We start from the raw sequence: 20,510 nt of genomic DNA, 5'->3' as shown, positions 1-20,510 counted from the left end.
AGGCGCACGCCCCGCAGCGAACGGATCGACGCTGTGTGATTGGCTCTCCCGATGCCCACGACTTCCGGCTAGCCGCCCTTGACAGCGAATGAGCGGGCAGCTCTCCTCTCGCCCCGCCCCCTCGGCGCCGGGGAAACCAAAGCGTCCCTAACGGCGGGCCCCGCCCATCCTGGCGGTGGGGCGCCGGCGGGCTGCGCCGGGGCTGGGCCTCGTGGCGGCCCGCAGAGGGCGGACCGCGCGTCGGAGGGCGGGTGGTCAGGGGCTGGCCCGAGGCGACCGCGCGGACGCGGAGACGGACCCTCCGAGCTGGGGTGCGCGCAGGGCTCCCGGCTCCCCGCCGCTCTAGCGTCAGCGTTCGGAAGCTCGCCCCGCGGGCCCGAGGCGTCGGGTCGCCATGACAACGGCGCCGCGCGCGGCCGCTGGGGCCAACGGGCCGCCGGCGAGAAGGGACGAGTCGAGCACCTAACGCCTGCGTCCCCGAACGGGTCGGGTATTTTTGTCCCCCTGAGCACAAGCCTCTCCCTCCGGTACTGCCTCCTGCGCGGGGAGCACACAGCAGCCCCCCCGGCCACGGCCACGGGCGCCTGGCGGGCCCTGCCGCCCTGGCAAGCACCGTTTACTGAATGGCTTCCCCAGCCCGCCCGGGGCGTGCGGTGACCAGGGGCCGCCCCGGCTGCCGCTCGGATGCGGGCACCCATGGCAGACCTCATGCTGCAGCCCCTGGCCCCGTGGGGGTCTGCCGTCCCCTCTTCACAGAGGGGGGCACTGTGAATGTGGGGCTAACCTGGGTGTGATTCACACGGAACAGGGTAACAGAGCTCAAAATCTCCCCCCGTTGGGAGTGCTGAGGATTGAACCCAAAGCCTTAAACATGTTAGGCAAGGACTCTACAGCTGAGCTACAGCACCCTCTCTTCCTTACTTTGATTTAAATTCCTTGCCATCTATAAATGGAAATAATTGCATCCACGTTATGTGAATACATATCACGGGTTACATATCACATCCGTATATCTTACCATGTGTCATATCTAACCATCATGTACGTAGATTGTTCATTTGATACTTATGGGGCGGAACTCAGGGCCTGAGTGCTGTACCTTGAGCTGAAAAGGGGCAGAAAAGATCTTCCTGGCTTTGAACTTGCATCCTCAGATCTCAGCCTCCTGAGAAGTTAGGATTACAGGGGCCCAGCTGTGATCTATGTTTTCATATACATATGTCCTTAAACACATACAGGTATACGTATGTGTATATTTGATATAAATAGTTATGTAGATATGCAGGCCCGCTTATGCACACACACAGCCTGGATACCCATAACACAAGCGAAGTACAGAATCACAGGGATGGGTGCAAGATGGTCTGAAAGTCTGTTTTTGCCTGTGGCTAGTCAGAGCTTTAGAAAGGCAGCCCCTGTTCTCTTGATGGTGGTCACCTTGACCCTGCCACCTCACCGTGTGTTCTCCACAGGGCTCCTCAGAGGATGGCACACAAAGATGGCATCCTGTGAGCCTGGTCTCCATGGAATACAAAGATAAAGATGTGCCGTCTCTGGGCTCCCCTTGGGATGCCATCCTCAAGGCTGCCAAAGATCAGCTTCCATCTCTGGACTCAGACTCATCCTTGGTAAGCAAGCTTCCTCCTCAATGCTCACTGTTCTTTCTTACCATGAGAAGCCCGAGGTTGGCCAGGACCAGCCTCAAAGTACTCCTTGCAGCCCTCCCTCCCACCTCTGGAACATGCTTTTGCTTTATTGTCCATCATAGGCCCAATGAAAAGGTTGCTTGGTTCCTTCCCTCCTGCCTTGCATCCATCCAAAACTCAAGTACTGGAATGGTGCCGAGAATCCTCAAAGCCACTCCAGTGGTGCTCCTGAGTCCTAGGTAGGCTCTTGCTGAAGGATGCTTCTTGCCACTCTGCTGTGATGGAGGTTTTGACCAGCACCACCACTGAGGGCCATCCCAATGCACAATGATAAGCCCCAGGAGGGCTTTTCCCCCTAGGATGGTTTGGCATCAGCACCAGTCACCGTATGCACACAAGACTAAGCAAGGATGCCACCAGTGAGCCATAGGCAGAGGGCCTCAGCCCCTAAGCTGCATTGGGCATTTAGGGCAAGTTAGAATAAGAAGCAAGATTTGGGTCCTACCTGGTTCTCTGCAAAGGTGAACTTGACAGGACTCTTAGCACGACCTCAGGATCATCTAGTGTATAATATGGCAGGACAGTCCCAGAGCCTCAGTACTGGAGAGTAGTTGGGGGTGTCAGTCTCTGTCCCTCAGATGTGGCAAACCAGGGCTACATGATGGTGCGTCTGCCCTGCCATCACACAGAGTCAGGCAGGACTGCAGCACCTAGAGGTCTTAGATGTGGCTGGCATCCGCAGAACAGGGAGCCCTGGATCTCATCCCCACAAGGGGGCGCTGCGAAGCCCATTTCTAAAGAGGTGGCAGAAAGCAGCATAGGGCAAGGCCATTAGGAAGTGAGCTGGATCTCCCAAGATGTCCTGGGAGAGCTAGTCACCCATGCTGCCTTACAACCCCAAATCTCTGGTCTGTCCACAGTCAGACGACAGGGAAGAGGAGCTGTACATCTTCCAGCGAAACCAGCCCCTTCTGATTCCAGACCTGGCTGAGGAGCTTGCTGAAGATCCTATTGATGTCAGCAAGCCTGGAGCCTGGGGCCCTGCAGTCAAAAGGTCTCCATCTGAGGTCTGAGGGACACAGGGTTTGGGGGCTCACTAAATGGTACCATGGGGACAGAAGGTGATGCATGCACGTATGTGTGTGTGTGTGTGCGTGCGTGTGCGTGCGTGCATGTAAATGCGCACATATGTGACCATGGCAACCAGGGATTATTAGAGCAGTGGGATTCAGTTAAAACTGCTGCTAGAAGCACTTCTGCTGCACTCAGTCCTCCTGCTTTCAGGGACATCCCAAGTGTTCAAGTGCCCGACATCTGAACACATGTGCCGCCTTCTCCAGGTCACCCAGCACACTTGATGCTTCCTCCTTATTTAGACTCGTATTACTTCCCACCAAGGCACTCTGCATTGTCTGGCCAGTGACACAGCTCCCAAACTTCTCTGGCTTCGTAGAGCCCCTAAGGCTTCCATGACTGGGAAGTCAGGGAAGGAGAGGGTGCCCCACAAATGCTGAGCAAATGCATAAGCTGCTACCCTGGTGAGAAGCCAAAGAAAGATATAGGGTAGGAGACAGCAAGAATGGCCACGGTGCAGGCCCAAGCCTGCCTGTACAGAGTCTGGAAATGAATTGTTGCCCTTATAAATAGAATCTAGCTGTAAACATTCATCCATGGGCAGACCAACTGGTCAGACCTGTTGAGTATTTGATGTGACTGTGGTTAATGTCTTTTCTCCAATGAAAACATCAGAAAAGACTGACACACCTCCAAGGCCAGCAGAGGGAGGGCGTCAGTTTTCTGGCCTCGGGTTGGCCTCCCTTGGCTCAGCTCTGTCTAGGGTCACTACAGATGAGTGGATGGCTGAGGCTTAACCTGATCACCTGGCCCATCATTGCCACATACAAAGCCAACTGGCCCCAGCTAGGCCAAGAAGCACAGATGGTGACTCCAGAGCCGTGACCAATCGTGCCAATAATTCAGGTGGCACAATTTCCATGCAGTTCTGAGTTTTCATTTCTATGGAGATTTTAGCAGTTCTGAGAAAATTTTGTTATACATTTACTATTTTTTTTTTATTTTTTTTTTCATTTACTATTTTTTAAAAAGTCCCTAAAGGGGCCGGGAGTTTGGCCTAGTGGTTAAAGTGCTTGCCTAGCATGCATGAAGACCCGGGTTCGATTCCTCGGTACCACATACATAGAAAAAAGCCATAAGTGGTACTGAGGCTCAAGTGGTAGAGCTCTAGCCTTGAGAAAGTCCAAGGACAGTGCTCAGGCCCTGAGCTCAAGCCCAGGACTGGCAAAAAAATAAAAAATAAAAATAAAAATAAAAAAAAATAAAAAGTCCCTAAAATATGTTCTTACAAATGCTAACAGAGTTGGTCTGTTTTCTCAATAGCCAGTTTTGGTGCCTGGGGGACCCTCTACTGAACCCAGGAGTGGACAGAGGATGTGGGACTCAGCCCTTTGGGAAGGAAGAGGTCCTGGCCAGCCATTTCAGGGCTGCGCTGACACCAGCACCCTCCTTCGAATGGCTGAGACCTCCTCATGCCTGGAAGGTGACCTTGGAAACTTGTCTTTCAACACCAAAGTATCCCAGAATCCTACCCGTGGTCCTCAGGGAGAAGTCACCCTCTCTCCTGAAGGAAAGCCAAAGGCAGAATCCCAGGATGAGGATGCATGGAGAGACTCGGCAAAGCGCAGAGCTCTCCGCCTGGAGAGGAGGAAGATGATAGAGAAGGAGGTGCTCCAGAGAGTGACCTGGGGACCTCGGGACCCACCCTGCAGCAATCAAGGCCAATCTGAGAAGCCAGAACCCGGGCCACAGGCATCCTCAGCAGAGCCTCCAGAAGGACAGCTGGTGCTTTCCCTCCAGGTAGGCCCCTCTGCTGTCTACCACCCCCAGCCAGCGGGGTCTGGAAGCTGCTGGTCCACAGGGCCATCAGCCATACCTGTCTCAGCAGGTGGGGGTCGAGCAGACGCTGGCTTTCCCTAGAAGGAAAGCAGAGTACTCATGGCACACACAGGCAGCACACAACAGCAGGTGGCGCCAAAGTGAAGTTCCCCCACTGAGACACCACACCCAGCAAGAGTATCTGTTTAGGCTGGACCCAAAGCGTTCATGAGGGAAGTGGGTGACAGTGCCTGTCTGGCAGGATGAGAAGGCGTGGGGAGAGAAGAGCGGAGCATCACAGGGGCCCACTGTCCTCTACCTCCCCAGGTTCACTGGTGGAAAGGAGGGCTCTAGCCCTGGTTGGCTGTGCCAGTCAAGCTCCTTCCCTGTGCAGAGGCCTTGGGAGTCCCTCCAGCCTAGCATGGAAAAGCCACATGGGCTTCCCCAATTACAGGTTTTTTTTTTGTGTCATTCTGCTTAACAACTTAAGAGAAAAATGGTACCAATATCTAGCTACAAATCTTAATAGTTTTTCTTTTGTTTTGGTGGTGGTACTGGAGTTTGAACCCAGGACTTCAAGCTCTCGCTTAGCTTACTTGCTCCTGGCTGGTGCTCTCATACTTGAACGACACCTCCAGCCTGCCTTTTGGTGGTTATTTTGGATATGGAATCTTGGAGACTTTTCTGTCCAGGTTGGCCTTGAACTACAGCACTCTACATCTCAGTCTCCTGAAGAGCTGGGATTTAGGTGTGAGAACCACTAGTGTCTAGTTTTTGTTTTGTTTTTTTCTCATTACTTTTAAACAAGTCATCCCATCCTTTCTGTTCATCCCTGACAGCTTTTGTTTTCCTCATTTAGAAAGCTGCAAGAAGACTAGCTAGAGGAAACATTCATTTTGGCTGGGGTGGAGCCCTTGCAAGTTCTAGATTCCAATCACAACACCACCAAGAAAAAAAAATCATTCTAGGATAACTGGCTGCCTCTAATTGCCCCACAAGTGTGTGTTTTTTCTTTTTTCTGTTTTGTTTTGTTTTTTGGGTTTTTTTTTTGTGCCAATCCTGGAGCTTGAACTCAGGGCCTAAGCACTGTCCTTGGACTTTCTCAAGGCCAGAGCTCTACCACTTGAGCCACAGCACCACTTCTACCTTTTTTTATGTATGTGGTACTGAGGAATCAAACCCAGGTCTTCATGCATGCTAGGCAAGCACTCCACTAGTACGCCAAACTCCCGGTCTGAGAGTGTTTTTTTTTCTTAAAAGCACAAATCTTTAGAAAAAAAAAGTAGCAAACATCTTGAGCCAGTATATCTTAAGACAGTTTTAAAATGGCACAAGATTTCCTCCAGGTCAGACATCTTTGTAACTAAGCATTACTCTTCCTCCCTTCCCCTCCATCTGCCAAAAAAAAAAAAAAAGGAAGCATTGAGAAGTGCAGGTCCTGTTGCAAAGGAAAGGCCCACCTATACTCAATGCCAAGGCCTAGTACTTCCATCTTAAGGCCTGCACTTCAACCTGATTCCTCCCCGACACCACCTGTTACCGCCTCATAACCAGCAGCCTCATTATTCTAGCACCTGGAAGATTGGGATTTGGATTACATCCTGAAGAGTCTTCCAGTCCGGGAAGACAGCCCTGCAGATGGTGCATCCAGAAGTGCATGGTGGTTGGCTGAGAGCTGCCAAGGCCAAGGTCTGTCTCAAGCACCAGGGCCAAAATGAAGCCACCAGCTGCTCATGTGCCTGGCATCACGGAGGCTACAGGCTGGGCATAATGGGCCTTGCAGCCACTTCATGGGCTTGGCTCAGTCCTGACAAGGCTTAGGTGGCTGCCTGTTATGTGCCAGGCCTGTCCAAGCCCTGGGGGATACACAGGGGCCTTCATACCTGGCCCCTGCCTCATGACCCATACCTGCTCCCCATCCTCACCTCCTCAAGGCTCCTTCCACTCCCGTCCTCTTTCTTCCTGGGGGAAGATTGGTCGGTTCTTCCTCCTGTCTTCCAGTCAGCTCTTAGGTCACTCTGGCTTCCTTGGCCTCCTGGAATAGGAAGGAAGGCTACGGATGTCACCTCAGCCTCTAAGCTGTGGCCTTGCTTCTGGCCGTTTGTACCTCACCATCTCTCCATCCACTTGGGTCTCCAAAAGCGAGAGCAAGAGAGGCAGGCCAGTTTGCAGCCTCCAGATCTACAGCAGCCTTCCCATGCAACTTCATTGGCAGGCCGTGGGAAAACAAGCCCTCATGGAGCGGCAGATGACGACAACCATGCATGCAACTGGAGGAGGGCACGGAACAAGCATGAGCATTGTCCCTGAGCTCATCTCAAGGCTACCTCATTACCCCTTGAGCCACAGTGCCACTTTCGGTTTCCTGGTGGTTAGCTGGAGATGAGTCTCATGGACTTTAGTGCCTGGGCTGGCTTTGAACCATGATCCTCAGATCTCAGTCTCTCCTGAGTAGCACCTGAGCCCAGACCCAAAGAATACTTTTTTTTTTTTTTAAACAATCCTGGGGCTTGAACTCAGGGTCTGAGCACTATACTTGGGCTTTCTCAAGGCTAGAGCACTACCACTTGAGACACAGCACTACTTCCAGCTTGGTTTTTTTTTTGTATCAATACATACTTTGAGGTACAATGTGTCACTATACAGAATGTACAATGATGAGATCAGGGAAATGGACACATCTGTCATCTCAGATATTTATTACTGAATTAACTATTTTGAAGTAATTATCACAGCATGCTACTGAAGTTATCCTAGTATCCAGCTGCATCTTCTGTGCCTCCCTCTCTCCATACTTCTGGCTTTTTCTATGTATGCAGTACTGAGGAATTGAACCTGGGTGCTAGGCAAGAACTCTACCACTAGGGCATTCTCCTGGCCCGTTGTTTTTTGTATGGGCTTGAACTAAGGGCTTCATGCTCTTGCTCAGCTCTCTTACTCAAAGCTAGTGCTCTGTCAGGAGCTATGGCCCTGTCTGGGTTTTTTTTGGGGGGGGGTTGTTTTGGGGGGTTTTTGCCTCTCAAGCTAGCTTCAAACTGAACCCCTCCAAGTCTCAATCTCCTGAGTAGCTAAGGTTACATGCCTGAGCCATTGGCGCTTGTACTATTCTAAGGCCCAGGACCCTTCTGATCAAGCTATTCATTCTGCAAACCTTCCCTGAACATCCTAAACAACACATACTCGCCCTCAGGGGTAAAAGTATATGCCAAGATGCTCCCAGTATTACAAAGATTACAAAAACCTAAAAACAGTCCATGCTCGATAGAAGACCATCTAAATCAGATATAAAGAGTGTCTGCAACTCTGTCTGCAGCAGTACTATTAGAGGGAAACCTCTAGTAATAGAAAGATGTAATGTAAAAATATAGTTGAGTCAACGGGATGACCTATTTGCCTTCTCAAGTAGGAGTCAGTCCCTGCTCATAAATACAGTGGTCTCTTTGCCAAGTTGGGGATAGGGGCCTCAGAAAGGACTGAGGGCAGAGGCAGAGCCAAGCCTTGGGCACATATCCATGAGGATCCCCAAAAGGCCCTAGGACTTGAGCCACTGCGGGCCAGGTGCCCACTAATCTGCCCCCTTTCCTTCTCAATCCTCAGAGAATTCTATGCCACCACGCTCCCAGGACAGACTCCAAGAGCAGCTGGCCCTCTTTTGTGCCACACAGTCCAAGACCTTCACTGCTGCCCAGAAGGTGCCGGCTGCCATGCCCCAAGACACCGAGGAACAGGGAACCAGAAGCAGGTGGGCCTCCTAGCCAGCCACGGCCAGATGTGCACATCCTCCTTGTTCTCAAGTCTGGTCACGGCCAGCACTGGGAGGATCCCCACTGCACGGAAGGGGGAGGTGTCACTCTGAGCACAAAGCCCTATGGGAACCACCCTTCACCATCTCACAGTCCGCTGAAAGTGGAAAGGTTTTCATAGGACACTTCCCCACTGGCAAAGCTGATCCATCCAGCACGGGGCATGTGACCCCCAGCCAGGTCCAGCTGAGCTCGGCCTCCTCCGCCTTTTAGGTGTGCTACAATAAGGCTGGGCCTCCAGGCTGAGCCATGCCAGAGGCTGGATGAGGGCAGGAGGCTGAACACAGAGCCTCCCACCATCTTCATGGACCTGAGGCCAACAAAGCCATGGGATCCAGAAAGCCAGGAGTCCTCAGAAAGGTACAGAGGGAGCAGTGCCAGCCCTGCAGCCATCTATATCCCTGGCAGAGTTGCCTGCTGGCCTTCAGAGGCTTCTAGTGGGCACAGGGCAAGGGCCTAGACACTCGCAGCCAGGCATGGGACCTGCCCAGCCCACCTGTCCCCAGGCCCAAGTCCCAGACCCATGTTCCACCGGAGGTGGGGGCAAGGGGACGGTAAGGAGAGTGGAGCCAAAGGCAAACTTCATATGGCTGCAGCAGTGCCTGAGTACTGTCCTCCTGCCACCTGGCAGTCCGGCTGCCCCACCATGTTGGCTCCCCACGGAGAAGCCAAGAAAGGCTGGACCCCTGTGTGGCAGTGGAGCCTGGCAGGGGGGCATGGGGCAAATTCAGAGAAGCCATGTCATCTTTCCTCCAGCTCCCATTACAGCTCCTCTGACAATGAGGAGGGAGAAGAGACTACACCTGTGGGACGGCAGCGAGACCCAGCACAGCAGACACCTCCTTCCTCCCAGGGCCCATGGTAACTGGGAGGTCCCCCACCCTGGGGCGGGGGATTTGAACTCCGACCCTGGTGTGCTAGGCACAGCCTAGCTCCATCACATGCCAAAGGCCTGAGGCAGAGGTGGGATGTAGCACTCCTGGCCTAGCTAGGAAGCCTTGGACATTACCTAGAACATGCCAGCTCCCTCCCCAGGATGCCGCCTCCATTCTTTTTCTAGCTCCCTACATGATGGCAAGTCAGAGAAGAGACTGTGCTGGAGGGAAGCGCTGTCAGCAGGAAATACAGGCTTGGGTGGGCTGGAGGGCAATGTGGCCTTGCAGGCCTCTCTGTGACCATATAGCAAATGAGACTCTGCAGTGGTGGAGCCTAGGCTGGGAGTACAGGTCAGGAAGTGTGGGACAGGCCACTCCTGACACCCACAGGACTGCAGCCCCCCAGCCCGTCCTCAGAGCAGGACACACCCAGCCACTCCCTAGCTTTTCCGTCTGTATCTGGCCTGCCTCTGCCAAGTCAGTGTGCCTGCCAGAGAAGATCCTCTTAAACTGCCCGACTTCAAGCCCTGCAAACCTGGGCCTCTCGCACTTGACTTCAGTTCTGGAGTCAGGTGACCTGGGCCCACACCCAGGCTATTCCAGTGGTGAAATGTTGGGAGCACAGATCTCCAGTTGGTACCAAGAAAGGTTGGTTTCATTATGTTGCAGGGACCATACAGCTAAGAGCTGGCTTCTCCAGCAGCTGAAGACCTTTCGGAAGGGTACAGCTCCACCTGAGCTACCTACCAGTGAGGGTTCAGGCAGCAAGAAGACTCAGGCTCCTGAAGAAGTGACTGGAGTAGGAATGGAGAGAGAGGAGCACCCAGAGCCCCGGGCCGAGGGGCTTAGTACCCAGGCCCAATGCCCAGACAGATGTTCCATGGCCTCAGGGAGCTGTGAGATGCTGGAGCCTGCTTTAGGCCAACTGTAGGCGCCTCAGGTAATGGGGATCCTTGAACTCAAGAGTCTGGGCACTTTCCCTGAGCTGCTTTTGCCCAAGGCTAGCACTCTACTACTTAAGCCACAGTGCCACTATATCTGTACATAAAGTACCATGGGGGGAAATTCGCAAGCACCATGTCTCCTCATAATGGAACTGTGAGCTCTCCCGTTCCCCCTCTGAGGACCATCTGCATTTACATCGCACAGGACTATAGCACAACTAAGAAAAACGTATACACGTTCACATTCCACTTAATTTTCCAGATCCCTGGTTATTTGCTACTTCGTGTATTTATCATGCATGAACGCATGCCTGCACACACATGCACCTGCTCATGCACAAGAAGACCTAATGCAATTTTTGTAAAAAGGGTAAAATTAGCACCTCTGGCTCCTGCTTGCAATCCCAGTTCCTTGGGTTGCTGAGATCAGGAGGATCACAGTATCAGGTCATTTCCAAGCCACAGTGGTGCACACCTGTGATCCCAGTGACAATGGGAATACTAAAAGCAGGAACTCAGACTCCATAGTAAGAACAACCAGTGAGAAACAAGGCTAGGGAAAAAAAACGGGGATGGGAGGCCTAGCTCAGTTGTATCATGCAGACGAGCAAGTACACCATCCCAAGTTCTAATTGCAGTACCATCAAAAGAAAAATAGGTAATAACTGAAATTTTGTTTTATTTTTTTCTTACCCAAGGTTTATAGAATCTTAGCAAACCAAAGGTGGCGCCGACTGACATGAATCTAAACAGAGTGCTGGGCATTTTAACATGCAAAACTCCCATGTGGAATGGAGTGATGTCTATCCTTCCCAAAAGCCAGCAAGACAAGAACAAAATAAACCAGCTGGTTCCCTCCCACGGTGTCCCACAGGGGACACCTGACCTAGCATCTTGTTATTTTGCAAGCCTTACCCATCCCCACCCACATCTCCATTTTTACAAAGTCCTCTGTAACTTCTCTGCCCTGATCCATGGCAGCTTCGATCCCCTGCCAACTTGACCAGAATGATGCAATGGAAGACCAGAGTCACAGGGTCCCCAGGATATAGGTCGCAGGATGCAGCTGCCCGTGTTGGGCTGGGCCACTGAGGTGGGCAAGGCCTTGTTTTCTCTATCAAGCCCCTAGGTTGGGTCCTGCCCAACCTCCACCAGCTGCAGTATCACATGGATGCCAAACACAAGTAGCCAGACTCCCTGCTGTCCAAACCCCACTGGAGCTGGCCATCAGAGACCCCTCGAGTGCCTCATCCACCAGGGACATTTCCAGACACCTCCAAAGTGGGGCTCTCCTACAGGCAGACAGCCAACCTTGCCCTCCCCACCTGTGCAGGCCCTTCCCCAGGCTCAAGCAGGGCCTAAACACCAGGCAGGTTGGTCTCCACCTCCTCCCTCCTCTCTCCTGGCCCAGGAGCTTCCACTGTAGCTACTTAGCTACAGAGCAAGAGCAGTTATTTTTCCTTAAACGCATGTTTTCCTTCTCTCCTTTTAATGTCAGTGAAGTTCCTTGTTAAGGTTTCACAGAGATAGAAAATAAACTTTGTTGCAAGCTCCATTCTACTTGTGAGTTACTGTTAGGGAAAGGTGGAAGAGGCAGCAGAATGCAATCTGCCAGCCTGGAAAAGTGTTTATCGTTCTCTGTGCCTCAGTTCCCCCACTCATAAAGGAGAGTCTTGGAAACCTTGCATCATAGGACTGAATGAGATGACATCAGAACACATCTCTGGAACATGAAACTTCCACCCACAGCAGGGATGACAAGGACCACAAGAGCAGGAGGATGCCTGATGAAGCAGCCCCATAATGGTTTCAATAAAAACAGCAAAGTAGGGGCTGGAGGTGTGGTTCAAATGGCAAAGCATCTGCCTAGCAAGTACTGACGTTTAACTTCAGTACTGCCAAATACAGCAGGGTGCAGGGTGGGTGACACTATGGCTTCTATGATTGCTCACCAGTCCTAGGGCTTGAACATAAGGCCTGGGCGCTGTCCCCGAGCTTCTACCCCTTGAGCCACAGTGTTAATTCACAGACTTTCCTTCACAGGCTGGCTTTGCACCACAGTCTTACATTTCAGCCTCCTGAGTAGGAGTATAGGTCTGAGCCACTAGCAGCTGAATGCTATTTTTTTCTTTTTTTGCCAGTCCTGGGCTTGAGCTCAGGGCCTGAGCACTGTCCTTGGACTTTCTCAAGGCTAGAGCTCTACCACTTGAGCCTCAGCACCACTTCCACTTTCTATGTATGTGGTACCGAGGAATCGAACCCGGGTCTTCATGCATGCTAGGCAGGCACTCTACCGCGTACCCACTAGGCCGAAGTCGCGGTCCGCAGACAGAGTCAAGTGCTGAACACGGGGAAGGTGACACAGGTTCGAAAACGCTACTGGAATCTTCTACCCGAAAAGTCATTTCCTAGCCCCTCACCCTAAGCCGGACACTCCTAAGGCCTGACTTTAGCTCCTTTTCCTCTGTAATGTAAAACAATCTCCCGAGCTCACACCACCTGAGGAACGCGGCGGCAAGAACTCCGGCGCTCGGCTACACCAGCGCGCTCGGCTACACCAGCGCGCTCCGCTACACCAGCGCGCTCCGTGGGCGCACAGCCAATGACGACTTCCGGGGCGTGGCCTTGGACGGGCGGAAACCCCACACGCCCCGCGGACTCCACCTACCGCCCCTCCCTTTAGTCCGGATTCATCCTCTCGCGACGCTCACGCGAGGACCCAACGCGTACCGGAAGCGGAAGTCGCGGTTGCTGTCCTTAAAAGAGTGGTGGGACTACATTTCCCAGAGTGCCTTGCACCGCTACCTGGTCCAGAAGATGCTCGCGGCGGTCCCTCCGACCTCTGGTCCTGCCAGTCCACCGGGGTGACCCCCGAAGGTCGTGATTCTGCAGTCGCCTAAGTATTTAAAAGCTGCTCCTTACCGGGCGCCGATGGCACATGCCATAACTCTAGGTGCTCGGGAGGCTGAGGTCTTTTAAAGGTCGTGGTTCAGGGCCAGCCTGAGCAGGCCCCGATTTACCATCCGGGAAGCCAGAGGTGGAGCCTTCCGTGAGCGGGAAAAAGAGCTCCGGATCCGCGCACACACGCACACGCACGCACCAGAGCACACATTTATGTTCAAAGCCACGGCCACCTTTAATAGATGCTCTGGTACACAAGGTGTGTGGTGGGGTCCTGTTGCTGACGCCCGGGGAGTCCAGCGGGCTCCACCACCTACGGCTCAGCACTCATCGTCTTTGGAATCCTTCTGGGCCCGCCTGCGGACCTTCAGGCACCCAGGGCTGGTTAGTTGTCCTGGGGAGGCTGGGGCCAAGTTCACCCAGCCCGGCCCTCGGGGCAGCTGGTGGCTCTCGTTGAGTCTGATGACGCGGTAGTTCTCGTAGTGGACGTTGTGGGTTATGTCCTTCAGGTCCTGGAGGTGGGACCTGGACCATGGGAATCAGGTCAGCCCCTGGCCTCTCAAGGGATCCCCTCCTCACCTCCCCTAACACACACACACACACACACACACACACCATTGTGTCTCACCGGATGAGCAGATCTCTCAGGAGAAGAAACTCGCAATGCGCAATATTCTCCACTGAAAGACATGGGCCCACTAGCTCTCAGAATACACGTACATTTCTAATGGGAAGCCAAGAAGCTGCTCGTTCTCCCTCACTTCCTAGCCTTACTTCAGCAGGACCTTGTGTTTCCTAAGCTAGTGTTCCTCACCCCAGTTTCCTTCAGTATCTTTCTCCTTCCTGTCTTCCTAGCCCTTTGAGGGCAGAGACCTGCTTTTATTGTATCCACTCAGGAGCTCCACATAGGAGCTGCATATAGTAGGACCAGGCACACAGTAGGGCTGACCATCAGTTTTAGCAAGCCAGTTAGCCAGCGTGAACTGGAGGGGATTGTGTGAAATGGTAGCTCTGCTCCCTCCAGCCCACTCTGTGAACACACAGCTTACAATGAGGAAACTGGAGGCCTAATCCCCAAACTTGCTGGAAGGATATGCTTCCTGTGCGTCTAATGTTCCAGGGCCTCATGAGGGACTGAGGATGCCATAGATGCCCCCTGCCCTCTCCTATGGACCCCACACTGACCTTCAATGATGCCCCACTTGGTCTTCCGGCCCAGGACGCACCTCCCATTCACCAGGTGCTCTTGATCAGCCCCCACGACCGCAAAGGGGATCTGCTCCTAGAGAGGAAGAGAGCAAGCGTGGGTCCCCATAAGGAGAGAGCAGGGGGTGGGCAGGTGACAAAGTTCTGGAGTACAAAGACACCAGATCCCCCCTTCCCTCGTCTCTTCTGTAAAATATGGCCACTAGCAGTGCCAGCATATAGCTTTTTCAACACCTGTGAAGTGGACTAGCAGAGTCACCCTAAGCAAAAAAAAGAGAAATGAAAAGAAACCCCAAGGACCTGATTTCAAAGCTCCAGGACTAGCTCAGGATTTTTATTTATTTATTTTGCCAGTCCTAAGGCTTGAAGTCGGGGCCTGAGCACTGTCCTTGAGCTTTCTCACGACTCTACTGCTTGAGCCACAGCACCACTTCTGGCTTTTTCTGTATATGTAGCACTGAGGAATTGAACTCAGGTCTTCACTCTACCTCTAAGCCAAACTCCCAGCCCAGGAATTTTATGTTATTTTTTTAAGTTTGTTATGATGTTGGAGATGAAGCTCAGGATTCCCATCATGTTATTTTCTCTCCTCCATACCTGACTTTGAACCACAACAGCAGAGCTGAATAGCTATACCAGACACTGTCTGGCCCACAGAGTCAAAAATATTTATGATCTGCCTTTGTTAAAAAAAAAAAAGTTGGGTCAGCCCTATAATCATTTTCTGACTTACAGCAGGAAGCAGAAATCCAAAGCTGTGAATTCCAAAGTCCAGTTGTAAAAGTTTGTTTTTATTTCCAAGAGTTAATTTTTGGTGGGAATGGAATGATGACGTTGGCAGTAAGTACTGCTGCCAGCCCCTAATGAGCCCTTAATGAGTGCTTGTGTCTATGTGGTTTTCTGAGACACTTAACTGTGTCCATTCTTGGGGTCTCCAATTTCTGCTTGGGCGGAGGCCAGGCTGTTCTGAGACCCATCTGCTTCCCAGCAAAGAGTAGAAACTAATGGAAGTGCAGGCTATGGAATCATTCCCAAGAAATCATGACCATTGCTCCAGTGGGGCAAGAAGCTGGGTCCTAGGTAGGACAGATGTGTGGTTTGCACACCGCTTCTGGATTTCTCCTGGTTAATTGGAAGTAAGAGTCTCATGGATGCCAGTGGTTCATGCCTGTAATCCTAGCTACTCAGGAGGCTGAGATCTGAGGATCTCGGTTCAAAGCCAACCGGGCCATAAAAGGACCTGAGACTCTTATCTCCAATTAATCACTAGAAAACAGAAGTGGGATTTTGGCTCAAGGTTAGGGTTGTAGCCTTGAGCTGAAGAGTTCAGGGACAGCGTCCAGGCTGAGTTCAAGCCCCATGATCCACAAACAAAAAAAAGAGAGAAAGATCTCCTTTCTTACCCAGGCTGGCTTTAAACTGTGATCCTCACATGAGTAGCTAAGATTACAGGGATGGGCCATCCATCAGTGATGGCCTTTTTCTTTCTTTCTTTCTTTTTTTTTTTCCCAGTCCTGGGCTTGAGCTCAGGGCCTGAACACTGTCCTTGGACTTTTTGAAGGCTAGAGCTCTACCACTTGAGCCTCAGCACCACTTCCGGCTTTTTCTATGTATGTGGTACCAAGAAATCGAACCCAGGTCTTCGTGCATGCTAGGCAAGCACTCTACTAATAGGCCAAACTGCCGGCCCGATGGCCTTTTTCTAATCCAGGTAAAAGCACTGCATTGTTTCACAGTGTCCTGGTGAGGGTTGATATCTGGGGACTGTGTGGGTGATGCAGGATTTGGACTGGCTGACATTGAACCCACTATATGGGAGAGGATGAGGGCTCAGGCTAGGAATTCCAGTGATTCTAAGGGAATAATATAAAACTTTCCTTTCCGCCCCCTTCCCCTCCCTTCCTCCTCCTACCCAGTGGCTTCTTACTCTTATCTTGCTATTAAGGATGCTGTCATTAATGTCCTCATCAAAGCACTTCTGTGGGTACACATCAATGCAGTGAGTTTTCAGGTTTTGCTGGATCTGGGGACCAAACGCACAGGTGACCTCAGCCTGCACTGTCCACTCTGCCCTCTGCCAACATTGACTCCAGCCCCACTTCCAGCACCCAGATCACCCTGCTCCTGAAGGCCTCTCGCTCCTCAATGGTCAGGCTGTCCGCCCGGGCGATCACGGGCACCACGTTCACAGTCCGGCACAGCCGCTGCAGGAACTCAATATCTAGAGGCCGCAGGCTGTCCAGACAGGACAGTGATGGTGGCAATGTGGTGGTAGTGTCTGCACGAGGAGGGGAGCCAGCCCCAAACCTGCCCCCTCCTCCTTGTCTCTGCCCCACGCAGGTGCCCCCCCCCCGCCCCAGCTGGTCCGGCCACCTCACCAGTGGCCAGTGGGTGGCACGAAGTACACGCAGCAGTGCACACGAGTGTCGGGGATGTGACGCTGGCGGGTGATGAGGAGTTCTTCCTGCAGGTACTGCTCATACTGCTGGTTGATATAGCCCAGGACCGGGTCCCAGCTAGGATGAGGACCTCCCCTCAGGACCCGCTATCTCCCTGGACCTCCCCCAGCCTTACAGATACACGGACCCCTCTGCCACCCTTGCCTGAGGCCTCAGCTTCCCTGCCTGGAAAATGGGAAAGTGCCCACATGGCAAGCAAGGGGCCACCAAGCCGGCTCCAAGAAGTCATAGTCTCCTGGCTCTGTGTCCTACTGCCCACAGGGTGCAAACAGACCTGCCATCTATCGTCTATTATCTATAATCTATGTAGGTATGTGTGTGTGTGTATATATATATATCTGTCCCTCACCATCTCATATGTCAGTCTGTCTGTCTGTCTGTCTGTCTGTCTGTCTGTCTGTCTGTGTGTCTCTCTCTGGTTCTTTCTTTATTCAATGCTGGGATGGAACCCCACTGGCATGTTAGGCCAGTGTTGTGCCTTTGGCTACACCCATCCCCAGTTCCAAACTTCCTTCTGAAAGTATAAGTTGAGGGCAATGAATTGGGAATGTGACTGAAGTTATCTGTCTATCTACATATGAGTGTGTGTGTGTGTGTGTGTGTGTAAAACACATGTATGTATATGCATTTATAATGCATGTGTATATATATATATTATATAGCATTATATAACATGTTTATTTGTATCAAAATTGTTGAAACCAACTATAAACTAGGACACTGTCCCTTAGGTTTCTTTTTTTTTTTTTTTTTTTTTGGCCAGCGTTGAGGCTTGAACCCAGGGTCTGGGCACTGTCCTTGGACACTTTGCTCATGGCTAGCGCTTTTCCACTGTGCCGCAGCTCCACTTCCAGCTTTTTCTGTGTGGTACTGAGGAATCGAAGCCAGGGCTTCAGGCATGCTGGGGAAGCACTCGGCCAGCTCCCGGACTTGTCTCTTAACCCTCTACCACTTGAGCCACAGCTCCACGTCCAGCTTCTTATGGCTTAATTGGAGATAAGAATCTCCAGAATTTTTCCCAGCCAAGCTGGCTTTGACTTATGATGATCCTCACATCTCAGGATCCTAAGTAGCTGGGATTACAGGCAGGAGCCATAGCCAGCAGGTGAGTTAACCACCTTCTGTGTCCCACAGAGCAAGCGGAGACTCCCATCAACTGTGAGGGTGAGTACATCTATTGTCTAGTCAGAGAAACTGAGGCCTCTTCAAGGCTGTCTCCCCGAGGTTATAGGGCAGAAGCAGGAGGGGGACAGCATGGGCTCAGCCCCCAGCCTTCACACACCACTTGTCATTGTTGATCTGGTCTCCAAAGCCAGGCGTGTCAGTCACAGTCAGCTTCAGTTTCAAGCCCTTCTCCTCAATGACTGTGGAGGGAGAAGTAGAGGAGTGAGTATGGCTGGGGTGGGATGGGGTATGGTGGGATGAGGCAGGGTGGGACAGAGAGTGTGTATGTGTGTGCATGGTGAGGTAGGGCAGGAATCACTCACCGTGGCTCACAGAGTGCAGCTCCAGTGTCTGCGGTGTGGGCATTTCCAGGCTTGGCATGGGCGATTTCCATACCTTGGACTTGAACAATGTGTTCACCATGGTGGATTTTCCCAACCCGCTCTGCCCTGGAGTGACCAGCAGGCATGTGTATGGTTAAAGTAAGGCTTCTCAAACTCATCTGTGAGATTATGTGGAAGGTAAACTCTTGACTAAGAATAATGAGGACAGACTCCCGGCTACTCGCTCACACCTGTAATCCTAGCTACTCAGGAGGCTGAGATATGAGGATCTCAGTTCAAAGCCAGCCCAGGCACTTGATTAATATCAAGAGACTCTTATCTCCAATTAACTTCCAGAAAAGGAGAAGTGGGGCTATGGCTCAGGGGTAGGGCAGTAGCCTTGAGCTGAAGAGCTCAGGGACAGCACCCAGGCCCATAGTTCAGGCCCCATGATCCACCCCCCCACAAAAATGGTATTCTACTCAGTGCTTCCCCTTTCTTTTCACTTTTGACTTAAAAAATTACATAAAAGCCAGGTAGTGGTGGCTCACCCCTGTAATCTTAGCTACTTAGGAGGCTAGGATCTGAGGATCCCAGTTTGAAGATTGTCCATGAGACTCCTACCTCCAATAAACTGCCCCCCCCCCAAAAAAAAGCCAGAAATAGAGCTATGGCTGAAATGGTAGAGTGCTAGCCTTGAACAAAAAGAAACTTTAGGACAGTCCCTGAGGTTCAGAAATATTTGTAAGGTTTGGGAATGTGGCTTAGTGGCAGAGTGCTTGTCTGACATGCGTGAATCCCTGAGTTTGATTCTTCAGTACCACATAAAAAAGAAAAAGGAAGAAGTGGTGCAGTGGCTCAGGTGGAGGAGCGTTAGTCTTGAGCAAAAGGAGCTCGGGGACAGATGCCAGGCCCTGAGTTCAAGCCCCAGGATTGGCAAAAAATAAATAATAAATAAAATACATAACATGCCTGTAATCCTAGCTACTAACCCTAACCCTAAACCCAATCCTAGCTACTAGTTAATTAGGGATAAGAGTCTCATGGAGGAGCTTTACAGCCTAGGCAGGCTGGCTTTGAACTTCAGTCCTTAGATCTCAGCCTCCTGAGTAGCTGGATTATAGGTGTGAGCCACCAGTGCACAGCCAGCCACATTTTCAATTTTCATATACCTATGAGGACCCTCAGCACCTGGAGAGGCTCCATCTGGGAGAGGCCAGGTGACATAACCAGGTCCCCTGCATGTTTTCCATCCCCGACCCCCACCCTTGGACCACCCATGCTTTCACTCACCCACCACCATGATGTTGAACTCAAACCCAGTCTTCATGGCTTTGATCTTCAGCTGGTCCAGCACGGCCTCGATGCCCACAGGACCAAACCTCTCCATGGGTGGGGTCCTGGGGCTGGAGGGCCGTGAGGAACAGGGGGAGGGGGACTGTCTCAGGGAGTCCATGGGGCCAGGAGCATAATGACACCTATCCATGGTGGGAGAAGGGAGAAGGTTGGTGTCACTGGGGCTCAGAGCGGCTCCCCAGAGACTCCACGACGACTCTGTTCCCACTGGTCTACTTCAGTGCCCTGAAGGGGGGTGGGGGAATTGCAGCTAGACTAAGTTCATGGGAAGTCCCATGATGTGGGGGGGGGAGAAGGGATCCCGAGGAGAGGCTCAGGAGTAGGTGTCCCTCTTTCTTCCTTGGGACACAGAAACAGAGCTGGGCAGAGATAGTAAGAGAGACACAGGAAGTCAGAGACTCAGCCTGTAACCAGCTCAGAAGATGGCCTCTGAGGCAGGGAGCCTCTTGAGGCCTGGACACAAGAGAGGCAGCCTTGGGTGGAACCTGCTGGTTGAGTCCCTGTGGGAGCTGCTGGCAAGGCCCTGGTGTGTGGTGAGGGGGGAGGGGAGGGCTGGCAGTTAGCCACAGAACCTGAGCTCCCCCCTCCTTCCTATGACCCCCCCACCCAGGCAAGGCCTTGTCCTAGCACTCCCCACAACTCCCCTACGATCAGGACCATATAGGGTTCCTCATTTAGAGATCGAGACCAGGCCTCCAGAACCATCCCCTGCATCAAAGCTGCCAGCTGACTCATGTCCGAGGGGACCTTCCAACCCCCAATCCAAATCCCTTAACCACCCTACCAAGGAAAGCTAGACTGGGGTCTACAGTCCAAAAGCACATTCATGCATTTTCTCCCATCCATCCATCCATCCATCCATCTATCCATCCATCCATCCAGGCATCCTTGGCACCATTGTGTTTTAAGTTGTGACATTCAGCCAGGGCAAGATGGCTTAC

General features: G+C 52.2%; 2 protein-coding genes across 5 annotated transcripts; one reads left to right on the top strand and one right to left on the bottom strand.

The window, feature by feature from the left end:
- The first annotated feature begins 348 nt into the window (after positions 1–348).
- Positions 349–11,715, top strand: Dnaaf8 (dynein axonemal assembly factor 8). Of its 3 annotated transcripts, none has more exons than XM_090325053.1 (10): positions 349–490; positions 1,473–1,628; positions 2,567–2,713; positions 4,044–4,520; positions 6,110–6,227; positions 8,136–8,280; positions 8,555–8,701; positions 9,098–9,202; positions 9,886–10,156; positions 10,859–11,715. In XM_090325053.1, exons 2-9 carry the CDS (start codon positions 1,524–1,526, stop codon positions 10,145–10,147), a joined length of 1,506 nt encoding a protein of 501 aa, XP_090181179.1. In that variant the 5' UTR covers positions 349–490; positions 1,473–1,523; the 3' UTR covers positions 10,148–10,156; positions 10,859–11,715. The 3 variants fall into 3 exon arrangements, with proteins under 3 accessions (XP_090181179.1, XP_090181178.1, XP_090181177.1); XM_090325052.1 differs by having other exon boundaries at positions 349–527; XM_090325051.1 differs by having other exon boundaries at positions 350–485.
- A 1,556-nt stretch (positions 11,716–13,271) lies between these two features.
- On the bottom strand, positions 13,272–19,854 carry Septin12 (septin 12). 2 transcript variants are annotated; one of them, XM_090324648.1, is made up of 9 exons: positions 19,507–19,854; positions 18,214–18,339; positions 18,009–18,090; positions 16,646–16,783; positions 16,385–16,502; positions 16,195–16,290; positions 14,247–14,343; positions 13,690–13,741; positions 13,272–13,586 (listed from the first exon to the last, which is right to left on the bottom strand). In XM_090324648.1, exons 1-9 carry the CDS (start codon positions 19,697–19,699, stop codon positions 13,382–13,384), a joined length of 1,107 nt encoding a protein of 368 aa, XP_090180774.1. In that variant the 5' UTR covers positions 19,700–19,854; the 3' UTR covers positions 13,272–13,381. The 2 variants fall into 2 exon arrangements, with proteins under 2 accessions (XP_090180774.1, XP_090180775.1); XM_090324649.1 differs by having other exon boundaries at positions 13,501–13,586; positions 13,677–13,741.
- Positions 19,855–20,510: the final 656 nt, after the last annotated feature.

This window comes from Megascapheus bottae, chromosome 36, assembly GCF_031878675.1.
Source record: "Megascapheus bottae isolate mThoBot1 chromosome 36, mThoBot2.hap1, whole genome shotgun sequence".
Lineage (NCBI taxonomy): Eukaryota > Metazoa > Chordata > Mammalia > Rodentia > Geomyidae > Megascapheus > Megascapheus bottae.
The sequence above is the reverse complement of the archived record's forward strand: the minus strand, read 5'-3'. Positions and strand labels throughout refer to the sequence as shown.